At 41.0% G+C, this 12,867-nt stretch overlaps 1 protein-coding gene across 3 annotated transcripts; it reads right to left on the bottom strand.

Moving 5' to 3' along the window:
• Positions 1-291: 291 nt before the first annotated feature.
• LOC147637195 (uncharacterized) lies at positions 292-5,846 on the bottom strand. 3 transcript variants are annotated; one of them, XM_086800813.1, is made up of 8 exons: positions 5,607-5,846; positions 5,121-5,416; positions 4,734-4,983; positions 4,463-4,628; positions 4,268-4,370; positions 4,030-4,158; positions 3,737-3,952; positions 292-867 (listed from the first exon to the last, which is right to left on the bottom strand). In XM_086800813.1, the coding sequence occupies exons 1-8, from the start codon at positions 5,794-5,796 to the stop codon at positions 589-591; spliced, it is 1,629 nt and encodes a 542-aa protein (XP_086656939.1). In that variant the 5' UTR covers positions 5,797-5,846; the 3' UTR covers positions 292-588. The 3 variants fall into 3 exon arrangements, with proteins under 3 accessions (XP_086656939.1, XP_086656940.1, XP_086656941.1); XM_086800814.1 differs by having other exon boundaries at positions 5,121-5,413; positions 5,607-5,845; XM_086800815.1 differs by having other exon boundaries at positions 5,121-5,413; positions 5,602-5,734.
• Between the last annotated feature and the right edge of the window lie 7,021 nt (positions 5,847-12,867).

Raw genomic sequence — 12,867 nt, 5'->3', positions numbered from 1 at the left:
ACCTCTAGAAAGTTGTAATCAAGGAGTCCCTTAAGAACATAGATCCTGGATTGTCTAAGCTCATTTTTCTTTGGTGATACCATTTGTACCTCTGTTGTTTTGTAATTGACCTTGGGTCTTGCCCCTGAGGTGTTTTTTTTTTATAGTAAATCTCTTTAATCAAGAAAATAAAAAAGAAAGATTTTCACACAAAGGACATCAAACTGAAGTACTTAATAGTTTTCACCATTTTTTCCTTATACTAGAGGAAATGCATGCATTTTGCAAAAACAACCAAGCAATCAACCCACCTTGAAATTGAAGCCGTTTACAATGTTGAAAAATTGATACATGGAAGGGTAGAAACTTTTAAGTTTTGTAGTGGAGAGCTATAGCAGCTTCTATAAAATAAAATGATGATGATGCTCCTCTAGAAATTCCTATTGAATCTAGAACAACATGTTGACTTCCAAAGAATAAAAATCAAGTGTGAGTGCATAATGGATGCACTATAATCCAATGTTTATGAAAATGTGTCTCCATTCACACTCACGAACCCCACCATAAGATTACAATCAAGTGGGGATGTGAGTGAGTGCATAATAATGCTTACCAAAATGTGTCCCCATTCACACTCACGAACCCCACCATAAGCTTTCCGCCGGTAGCACGAAAGCAATCGAGTAAAAGGCTCCACGTTGACCCAAGGGATCCAATAATGTAATCAGCATCAGACGCCATCAAAAAGTTCACAAAGCCATTGTTTGTGCTAGCCTCCATGCCAAGTTTTGTTTCATACTCAAACATGCTAGTGGTCCCAGTTTGTCTGGTTATGTTGGTGTAATAGAATTTCCAATCTGTATAGGATCGGGTTTGGTTGATTACATCCTGAGATCATAATACACGAGTGAGTTTTCATAATCACACATACACAGCAAAATAAACTTTGTTTAAGCCCCTAGAAATACACACACAAGAAGTTTTGGGCATCTTCCCTCGTGGGAAAGAAGCCCATTTTCCCTAATGTTTCCCTATAGTGTTCAACACCACGAGCTTCTGCAGACGAGGCTCTGCATACTTAGCTAGGTGCACACAACAAGTTTTCGGCATCTTCCCTTGTGGGAAAGAGGCTGTCTTTCCCTTATGTTTCCCTTGTGGGAAAGAGGCTGTCTTTCCCTTATGTTTCCCTATGGTGTTCAACATCATGAGGTTCTCCAGACGAGGCTCCGCATACCTAGCTAGGTGCAGTGGGGGGTTGCCGGCCCCGGAGGCCCGTCTCACCTGCAGAAGCTCATGATGTCCTCCTAATCGGCAATGTGGGAATATTTTGGGGAAACGTCCATAATTTTTTGGGACAGACAAGGAAGGAATATATCACACCAAGCTCGCTATCCTGCTGTGGCTATGGAGGACTCCTCCAAGTGAGCGTGCACCTCCTCTGCAATGGCATGCAGCAGCATAGAGCTGGCCAAAGAAGCACTTTGCCGCCATGCGGCGGAGCACCTCAGAAACTCAATTGGGGCATGGCAGTGCTTTAATCTTAATAATGCTCTTGTGCTCTATTTCACTGGTGTAGAGTCCCTCTAGCCCGGAGGTAGCTGAAATGATCGATGAGAAAAAGGAAGATACGGTTGTTTCACAAGTATCCCTGTTCCTAGCAATGGTGGAAATCATCAGATAAACCCTCCTCAACAGCAGCAGCACACCCAAAGCTTGGATGGGTGAAGGAAAGCATCCTGACAGAGGTACGCTGAGCGCTTTGTTATGCAGGCCCTCTAAGCATTCTAAGATTTGGAACTTTTTTTTCCGGTTAGAGCAGATGATACGCGGATTCAGGAACACAAGCTTCATGACAACCCTGGGATGATTGAGCACTTTCATGGTTATGGTAGGATCAAGGGAGGTTACTCCGAAACTCTCACCATCATTAAGGACTCCTTTTTTCCGTCTGCCTGCTTCAATCATAAGTCTGTACATTGAATTAAAACTAACTGGATTGATGACTCAATCCGTATTGCTAATTGCTATGCACATAACAGTGGTAACAATAGGAGTAGTATGTGACTGATTTCTGCCTGCATCACTATGGTCTTCTCTGTTGGGACTTCACCTTTGTTGTTTCTGCTCTACTGGTTGTAACTTCTTGTCTTATTAGTAACCAGGAACGTTACCTTGAAATCGTGTCTCTGTGATCATATGCAACCCAGACATGTGGGATGTTACCCATCTCGGTGAAAAGGGATTTACTTACCACTCTCTTTCTTTGGTCTAGATTAGATAGAATGTATTGCATGAACCTTGATTGGCTTCCCCCTTTCATCACCATGCATGTTGATTACAATCTCACCCTCTCTGATCACTTTTTGGATATGAACACGGTGGACATGCAGAAAATTATGTCTACTTTGACAACTAACCATCCCCTCATGGCCAGCTCTTCTCTCTCATCTTCTGTTCAAAAGGTATGTCACATTTGATCCGGAGTCGATAGCATGCAGGGCTCTGATATTGATAAGAAAATTAATGTCTGGCACTGCTATGAATGGCCCTTTCGCGTTAATTAGGCTTAGAACTGTGCAAGCCATCATGATCCCTTACAATCTGTATTATCTTCCTCTTCTTGATCGGAAAAAGTCTCATCTTTCTTGGTTTGAAAAGCTTATCAGGAATTTTCTTTGGTAGAGGCCTCGGTTGTGCCAGCTAGAGCTTGGTTTGTACCATTGTTTTTCATCGACAACTGGCTTTTTGGAAGATCCTGGTTTATCTTGAGCTTTTTCAGTCTCCAAAGGGGTGTAGAGCTGCACATGGCTATATCCTTGCTGTCAGAGGGACCTTTCTAAACTTTCTAAAGAAAATGATGGAAAATGAGAAAACTTGGTGCACTTGTCTTTGGTCTATTTTTCATACTACTCCATGGGAGATGGAATCTTGCATGTGGACCAAGCCAAGCAAGACCTATCTCCCTCACTCCAAATTCCTCATCTCTTCTTAAAAAATATATCTTTTGGAATGTTTTTGGTGTGACATGAACAGGTATTTAGGCAACTCTCTTGGCATGGAGAACCCTCCTGGAGCTTAAAATTCAGAAGATTGCTTGGCTTATCACCTAGGCATAAAAGCCAAGTCTACCCTTTACATTGAAAGGAATATGTACCATTCAAAGACAACCCTGGTCAACTGGGAGAACTTGAACTTTTCTGATGCTAAGCTTAAGTTTCGTGCCTCATACACTCAGAATTGCCTAGCACGATGGATGTTATGTTCTTTTTCCTGAAGGTCTACCAAACCAATAAGGAGCAAAGAGGGGAGTGGATCCTATCTTCATTCCAAGGTAGCCGGTGGCTGGCCCTGCTTACCAAAGCTTTCTACAGACAGATGGCTACTGGCTCCCTTGGCATCCATTACAAAATCACATCTCATTATTGCAGTTTACCTTTGGGCTTTGGAATGTAGCTGCCCCCCTTGACTGGAAGACCATCAAGAGGAAACCATTCTCTATTGTTCGATAATATGGTTCTTTTACCTAATGTTGTAAGAAACAAGAAAGTGTTTGACGGTGGCATAGAATCTAGACCCCCTTCACTGGATTCACCCTTCAGAGGAACTGCATAGAAGACTATTTGGGACTATCCTCAACTTCTGCTTGTAAAACAAACATGATGAGAGAGAGCTTTGCAAAAGATCTGCTTTGCTGATTGTACTTTTGTGAGTGAAAAACTGAGAGAGAGAGAGAGAGAGAGAGAGAGAGAGATTTTACCTCCATTTCTGTAGCTATCCAGATGTTAGTTGCATCGGGGAAACTAGAACGCAGGCGAGAGGCAAGTTCCATGTATCGCCCATACGGCACCATCTCCATCTCTCTGGCTTTATCACCCAGCCTCACGTGCATGCTGATCATCGGTCGTGGAATCCATGGCCCTCGACTCCCCCATACAATCCTCTCCATTTCTCCCTCGGTCGATTTCCACCCCGTCTGGTTCATCATCTCATGAGTGGGAGCCACCGATCCAGAAAAAGTAGGGATGCAACAAAGAAGCCATGATATACTACCTGGGGCCAATTCATTGGTAGCGCTGTCAACATCATTTGAGCGGCTGGAGGACCAAATAATTCATGCCGAGCACGGTTCATGAGTCGGCATGTATATTCGCTTGGAAATCGCATCATGTACCGTACAGCCTGGAAGAGGGATCAGGCAATTAATCAGCAATCAGTATGTGATTATATTGATGACTAGCATAATTGAGAAGTGGGAACATACTGGCATATTATATGCATTCTGAGATACCTGAGCTCTCCACCATCGTCTATCGCTTGCGGGGTGGTGCAACACGAGCTTACCGTGAACTTCTGCAGTGGGTTGCATATAGTCCCATGGAGATCCCCAGCGCCTGTAAAATTATAATAACTATTCTACGATTAGCTAGTACAGTTATTTCTTACTCTCATTGATCTGGCAACAAAAAGCGGCATCACTGCTTACCCTGAAATTTTGCCTTGCCACATCTCCTGCCAAGAGTAATTTCTATTGTCGGTGATGATTCCCTTCTCCCACGCATCTGCCTGTGAGCGGAGCTCCAAAGCTCTCATCTTACACTCCTTTGATGTCTCAGGCAGAAAATAGCAATCCCATTGATTGCGGTCTGCGCCTGCAGAAGCAAAAGCGGCCCCAATGAATATCATGTTGCTGCCCAAATTAATCCATGGCAGCCAGGCCCAACAATTAGACTTGGAAACTATAGAGATAAATATACCTGCACAGCCTGTGTGGTCAGCCCGACCGAAGGAATCGCTCACGAGGATCCGGTTCTCACGAACCGCAATGGCTAGAAATGCCAACATACATTTGATGCGAGCTCCCAGCCCGAACCCCGCGCCATTCTCCCAAAAAACCCAGAGAAACCTTAGCTGTGGATCACTGCAATTCGCAGGATGCTGGTGCAACCAGAGGTCTTGCTGTGCACGCCTGGTCAATGGCAAGTTGTCTGCATCTCCTCCCTCAACCTGTGCAGCAGAAAACGTGGTGAAGTTGATGCAAGGCATATATATTGGAGAGATTTCCTGAAGTGAATGCAGGAGATGATAAGGGCCCTAATTAATGAAGCGAGCTCACAACTGCAATGGAAACCAGTTTGTTATACCCAAGGTGGTCTTGGAGTGGTGCTTGGATCCGCCAAATCAACGTGATCGTATCGATTACGAGTCGCATCCTCTTCCAGATCTCTGAGATTTCCTTTCCAAAGTGACCAACTAGGGAGCGATCCATCAGCGTTTCTGCTGTCGAGCAGGTGGTACTGCGCAACCTTTTCACTACAGTTCTGCCAGTAGGGGGGCCTGGGGAACGCCTGGCTTGATGGTGAGGTTTCATTATTGACGAAGTCGTCCCACAGAGATAGGAGGAGCTTCAATCTACTGTCTTCATAGGCTTTGCTCTCTGCTGATACATACCTCAGAGATGAGCAACTCTCTCTCGCCCTCCCTCTCTCTCTCCCTCTCTCCCTCCCTCCCTCACTTTCTCGCTCACTAATCTCTCACCATGCACAAAGCAGAAAGAAAGAGTCGATAATTAGTCAACTTTATCAAGAGGGCGATGGAGAGAGAGAGAGAGAGAGAGAGAGGCACCCGACCAGGACTGCATTGTGAGGGAGCGCCGGCGGTGAAGGTGAAGCGTCGGGTGACGGGGCCATGGAAGGAGGCTGCGAGGGCGGCGAAAACAGCAAAACCCACAAGGAATCCGAGGATGGCGCCCTTGCTGGGTCGCAAGTGGGAGAGGAGCTTCTGGTGCTTGGTGGAGGAGGAGGGGAGCCAACCGGTCATGGTGCCCAAATGAGAAAGGACTGTGGAAAGTGAGTCCCGTGACCACGATGTTGAGCTGGACTTTGTCAATATATATATCCGTAATCATCAAAGAGAGTTGGGCCCCACTGAAGACTTTTTCTACCACCACGTGGCCAGAAATTCTCGGAAACCTCGCTTTCACACCTTTGCACGCCGGCCTTTTCGCACGGCCTTTTCACGCCGCAATGTTAGGGCATGGTCAATATTCAGTCGAGCACTGTCTTGAAGTGTCTTAAGTTCTTGTTGATTTTTGCCACGTTTGGGGGCATTTTGCTCATCAAAAATAGATTTAAAAAATTTCGCCACATTAAAATGCTTAAAAACTAGTATATTCAATACAAACCCTTCACTTTTGAAGGGTGAGCAGGCTAAGTGGTTGGGTTTGTGATTGAGGTGGCCCCACCTTAATCCCCATGGCACCTAAAATAGAAAGAACTTGCAATTGTTACCCCCCTCTTGTGTTGGTGCTCCAATTTTTCATCTCCTACTTCTAGTTTAACGGTAAATTTCAAGATTGCCTTAGACCTAGGTTTTTTCCAAGCCTCAACAAAAATACACTAAAATCACTTGTAATGTGCCATTTGAATTGCATGTTTTGTGGGGAGCCTTGGCAAGCGCCCTTGCCCATCAAAAATCAACCTTTGTCAAAGCATGCTTGATTAAACCCCTTCTATATATGGATCCCATATCACGATTCAAAATCAAGGGAGAATGTGCGAGTGTCGAGAACACTTTTTTTTAGCAAGTTGCAAAAATTGGGTCCTCAAAATTAAAGGGTTTTTTCAAATATTTGTTAAACTTTTTGACAAATTATAGCTACACTACCTTTAAATTTATAGCTTATGAAAATTGTAAGTTCTTGGCCTCCCTACAAAAACAACATACTCACCGCCAAAGCAACATGGCACTAAACTGCCCCACCACAAGGAGACTCGATGATTCTTTAAAAGCCTACCACAAATAGGAGATATAATCTTCCCAACGTTTCTTTTCTTTAAACATCAGATTGTGTGAGAAATTTGGACTTTAAGGGTATATTTCGTTTGAATTAATAAATTCTACTTAATTTTCTAACAACCTGTAAAAAAGAGTAAGATATATGAGCAATGATTATCACAATCTTATAAGTTGTAACTAAGATAACCACCTTCTTTCAAGTTACAACCAAGCCTAATTAGTTGGAACGCCTTAGTGTTTGGGTCTTCATTTGTTCTTATGCGAAAACATCATTACCTTTGAAGGGCATTTAATAGGCAATCTTGTGATGGTCTATCGTTTCAATTTTTCTTTTTTTTAGGCAAAAGCCATCCTCACTTAAGAAGACTTAAGCACGGAGACGAATTCGGCCGTAGTATAGCAGGTTACCGTAATTACATCCCCTCTTCGTGCCTTGAGAGCAACTTCATCAAACCGATCGATGGGCATACTTATCTACCTCCTTAGTCTAGAATGATAGTTGAGGGGGGGTACTGGTAAGGTGAGGGAGAGCGGCTAGACAAATGAGGCCCTAAATCATCCTCTTGCCGGTTTTGTATTGGCTCCGACGGGCGAACCGAACGTTGTTTGGTGAATGTCTCCGTGCTTAAGTCTTCTTAAGTGAGGATGGCTTTTGCTTAAGTCTTCTTAAGTGAGGATGGCTTTTGCCTAAAAAAAAGAAAAATTGAAACGATAGACCATCACGAGATTGCCTATTAAATGCCCTTCAAAGGTAATGATGTTTTCGCATAAGAACAAATGAAGGCCCAAACACTAAGGCATTCCAACTAATTAGGCTTGGTTGTAACTTGAAAGAAGGTGGTTATCTTGGTTACAACTTATAAGATTGTGATAATCATTGCTCATATTTCTAAAACCCATCAAAAGTTTTCTGTGGAAAAATAACACAAAGGACTCAATTCCCTGACAATGGGGGAAGTGGGAGTGCGTAAACAAGAGTGAACTGAAATGGTTTGGGACATGATAGACAAAAGTAAGTTGATAACCTTAAACGGTCCTTGTACAGGTACATAACAAACTACTTGCGCCAAGCTGGGAACATTGAAGATTGAGGGCCTCACAGGAGAGCTAGTAAGGAAATGCAGCAAGGTAGCTCAATCCTTGGAATGGGGTGAAACAGTCCGCTATTTTAAGAAATCCATAGCCCATTGGTCCCCGTGGCTTACTAAAGCGGGAGGGAGCTATTGTAATAACTTCTGGAGAGAAATATCTCGGAAGGTCAATAACAAAGGTCTTTCAGTAAATTGGCCAGCTATGGGACCCAAATTTTGCTGGATGGAAGTTGAGCAAATAGCAGAGCTGTTTAATCTCAGCTTGTATGAAAGGATTCAAGTTAGCAAAGTTGTACAAGCCCTAAGTTCATTCCCTGGCCCAGCAGGAGAGGGAGGACTTGATTGGAAAGCCTGGCAGTGGCCCAAGGAGAGGAAGTTTGTGCAACCTCTAGCAAAGCAAATATATGACAATCTCCTGTATGATTCAGATTGGTATTTACCCCTTAACAAAATATGGGGGGTCAGCTGCTCAAAGAGAAAATGGGCTTGGTGTTCCGAAATTCTTTGGAGCTGTAAAGCACCAAGCTACATGAAAGTTTTCATCTGGAAGGTGCTTTGGGGGGCAATCCCAACTGGGGTCAAAGTGAAAGCGAGAGGATTAGGCCCAGACACCTATACATGATGTAGAATAGCAATAGAGGATCCGCTTCATCTGTTCTGGAATTGCCCTACAACGAGGGGTCTAGCTGGCAAAATTTGTAAGTGGATAAAGAGAACATGGAGACTTGCCCTTAAAGTAATGGGGACCTGATCCTAGGGAGCATCTATACTCAAAATACTACTATGGCAACAATTGTACAGGTGGTCAGATTTTTTTTACCTAAAACAGGTAAGAATTTTTGAGAATAAACCGGTGGTGGCTCACTTCAACGATATTGTACAAGACAGTACTCAGGCAATTTTTGTGCTTGGCTCAGATGGGCAAGCCACAGATTGAAACCTTACTACGGCATGCAAGGGTGAAAAGAGTGGCTCTTCAAAGGTGGAAGCTGCTCAGCGGAAGGTATACCTTGAGCCAACTCTTCCTGGTGGAAAAGACTTACGCTCCAACACATCAAATAGAGGATAGGCTAGATTTCCCAAGAAGGTACTCGATGGTTGTATCTCTAGATAAGGTTTTGTTGTTACATTCCTCCTGCAACCGATGTTTGTGTGTACTTGAACCCCAAGTTGTGCAAGCAAGAAGTTCCTTTTTGGAAGTTTAGCCCCTTAAGGCACAAGTGGTGCTTAAGGCCCAATGTATATTCTTTGAGAAATTAATTTAACAATACCACTCACATTTGTGAGTATTGAAAAAAAAGAAGAAGACTTAAGCACGAGGTTCAATAATAGAGACCCTTGCAAAGCATTTTTTAATTATTATTTCTATCTGTCTCATTTCTTAAAGTGATCATGTTTCTTTTTTATTTTTGGTTTTTCTCATTTCTTAAAGTGATCACGTTTCTTTTTTTTGGTTTTTTATTTTGAAATAGAGCTCTTTCTCAGATGTGGCAAAAGAAAGAGAAGCTCTTACTTTTATGTGGTGAGGGGAGAGAGGAGAGGGGAGAGAAAGAGAGTAGCACAATAGAGAGAGGGGGTATGAGTAAAGGACATATAGTTTGTGAATGAGACTCTTTTGTTTGATTTTATGTTTTTTTATTTTGATTTTAGTTCTCATTTTTATTGGTATTAAAGGCGATCGAAAATTTTAACTAGTTCTCTTGCAAATTGTAATATAAGAGCGATGAAAATTACGAACCTACAAGTTGAAACTAAGGTCATGCTCAAGAGAGGCCAAGTAAATGGGAGGCCAAATAATTTATTGATGACACTTAACTTGGCCACCCTCTTGTAACTTTAACTCTTTGAGGCAAATTAGTAAGAAGGAGGCCAAGTTATGTGAATAACTCCTACCCATTGGCATTTTTGTCAATGCTCAGTGACAAAAGCTACAAGACAAAAGTTATGACATCATATAACCATGCCTTGCTATAACTTGGGTGCATGAGAGCATGGTATATGACAACCACTTTCTTTCAAGTTACAACCTATCCTAAAAATTAAAGCCATCTTTTATTTGAGACAAGAATGCTCCAAGTCATTCGGTTGTCCAACCTAATTTTCACAAATGTGCAACCCACTTTTGAAAAGTAAACTTCACACCAAAACTAGTCACACAATAAACTTCACACCAAAACTAGTCACACAATTTGGCTTTGTATACAAAATCTTGTAATTTCGTGGATCTTATCTAGTGTCATTACCAAAGATAAGAAAAAGTCAATTTCTATGTCCATCGTGCTAACACATTGAACATAGCACTTTACAAAAATCTAGAAGTTTTCAAGCTTCAATGCCATATCAAAATATTCTTGCAAATTAGACATAGTCCATGGTTCAGTTTGTACACAAAAAGATTTTGAGAAGTACAAATAAAGCTAACCAAGAAAAGACGCTACCTTGAAAAGAGAACTACGTTTCACTAGGCTTACAAATTAGTCATGAGTTTGTATGCAAATAGATTTTGAGAACTATTAAAACAAGTTGTATATATTGGCAATGAAGTCGTGCTTACAATCATGAATGCTTTAAATGATGGTATTTCCCCAAAGTTTTAAAATTTTTTCTTAAGAACTTGAAAGATAAAATATCCAAATTTAATGTTTCTTATTCTAAAATCTCCCAAATTTGAAGTTTTTCTTAATTTTTTTTGGGAAAGATAAATCTTAATATTAGAAGGCACGATTACACTATTTTTTTTTTTTTGGAAAGATAATGTTCAAAATTTAAAGGTAAAATTACACTAGAACTAGGTTTTTTTAAAGCATTGCTTGCCTATTAAAAGCTGCATGAGTCCTCCATTGCTCTAAAACTTTATTTGTTATCACTTGTACTATGATCTTTTAATCATCCTAACCCACTATGTGTCAATACAAAGCTTTTCTATTATCATATTTTCAAAGAATATTTAACTACTATACTCTTTTATTATGAGATTTAAAATTTTGGTTATAATTCTATAACTCAAAACTACAATATTATGTTATCTCCTAATCTTTTTTTCTCACACTCTTTCTGACAACTTTCTAAATCTATTTAGCTCAAGTTTTGATAGTAGAAACCCAAAAAAAGACCCAATCACCACTATAGTCCTTGCCTATAGGCAAGACTAAAAAATCCAACCAAAAAAGGACTCGGCTTGAAAAGAGGACTCTAGGATTGCAAGCCGTGAATTAACTACGACTTTTCTTTAAGTGGGTAAGGAAAGCCAAACTGATCTATCATAATCAAAGGAAGATACTCATCACTCCGTCTTGGAACCATCTCAATGTTGAATAGATATGCATCACGCAAATCATCATCGATTCCTTGGTTTGAAGATGTTCACCATTCACCAAGCGAGACAAGTGGACTACTCTCTCATGTGAGTCTTGCCTTTCTTCACAACCACCATAAAGTTGAACTCAAGCAAGATGATAAACCATCTTACTATTCATCTAGTATTACATGGTTTGTTAACTAAATAGAGCAAATCTTGATTTTATCAATAAAGAATACAAATTTATTTGCAAATAAGTAATGCCAGAACTTCTTGTTGACAATATATATTATACCTAAACCCTCATGTTCAGTGGTGGCGATATAGTTTCTTTCAACACTATTTAGCTGCATATGATACCAAAAAATCCACTTTGTGCTCTCCCAATTGTGCTAATATAGCCCCCACCATAGTACTTGATGCATCTATATGTACATGAAATATCAGATTCCAGTGACTTGAGTATGGGTGGTGCTGAAATCAAAGCTTCTTCATCTTATTGAAGGATTTTTTGCACTCGTCCATCCAAATGAAGGTCGCGATCAGGCTATATAGAGGTTTAGTAATTACAACATATATGTAGATAAATCTATGATAGTACCCACAATGTCCCATAAACCCTTGAACTTGCTTAGAATTCTTCAGCCTTTGTAATTCTACAATTACCTTGATTTTCTCAAAATCTACGGAGATACCATTTTTTGAGACAATATGGCCCAATATTTTGCCTTGCCTGACCATGAATACGCACTTTTTGGATTGAGGCAGATCTACTAGACTCTGCACTTCTCAAAAATCAACTTCAAGTGCTTAATGTGCTGGTTTGTTGCTCATGAGACTGGATTCACAAGTCATCCATGTAGACCTCCAAGAAATCATGAAGATATTCTTTGAAGGCCTGGCTCTCATAAGTCACTCAAATGTGGTGAGTGCATTGGTCAGACCAAAAGAGGCATGACTATATGCAAATATACCCCACTCAGTGTGGTGGCAAAATCCCTCTTATGTTGATCTTTAGGGTCTATGGAAACTTGGTTGTACCCTGAGAACCCATCTAAGAATTTATATGGTGCTCTTCCATCAACTCTTTCTATTACATGGTTATTAATTGGGAGAGGATAGTTGTCACACAAATAGTTGCAGTGTTTACTTTCTTGAAATTCACACACACTCTCAGTATTCCATTTTTCTTGGGAACTACCACAATTGGTGAAACCCAATCGGTGTGCTCAATCTCATAGAGATAAAGTTTGTCTCCTTCACCTTATCTATCTCTTCCTTGATTTGTTTGGCAAATGTATCGTTATACGTGTATAGTCTTTGTGTGCTACGTTTAGCATCTTCCTTCATTGGTATTGTGTGTTGGCATATCATCGTATCTACACCTTTCAAGTCCATATATGACCGAGCTAACATAGGTACTCCTTGAGCATCTTAATTAAGAGCTCTTCTTTTTAGCATCCGCACTTAATGATTCCTATGGTTATTCCATAGCTTATGACTCATTGTTCCTTAGCATGTACACACACACCCACACATGCACATATGATTAAGCCATAACAATCCTCTCTTATGCCTTATTGATTGCAAGAATCACAATCTCGGTAAGAAAAGGAAAGCATTAACTAATTATCACACATGAATCAAACACAGAGGATGCTAACAGTGGATAGCCACTTGCTCCTCTAGCACATGCATAGCAAT

This window comes from Cibotium barometz, chromosome 7 (assembly GCF_041138505.1).
Source record: "Cibotium barometz isolate CiBa-2024 chromosome 7, ASM4113850v1, whole genome shotgun sequence".
Lineage (NCBI taxonomy): Eukaryota > Viridiplantae > Streptophyta > Polypodiopsida > Cyatheales > Cibotiaceae > Cibotium > Cibotium barometz.
This window is presented reverse-complemented; position numbering and strand designations above follow the sequence as displayed.

Coding starts and splice junctions, on each gene's coding strand:
- LOC147637195 (XM_086800813.1), bottom strand. CDS start 5,796: ATGACCGGTTGGCTCCCCTCCTCCTCCACCAAGCACCAGAAGCTCCTC. Junction 4,984..5,120: donor CCACTCCAAGACCACCTTGG/GTATAACAAACT, acceptor TCTGCTGCACAG/GTTGAGGGAGGAGATGCAGA. Junction 868..3,736: donor GGATAGCTACAGAAATGGAG/GTAAAATCTCTC, acceptor TTATGATCTCAG/GATGTAATCAACCAAACCCG.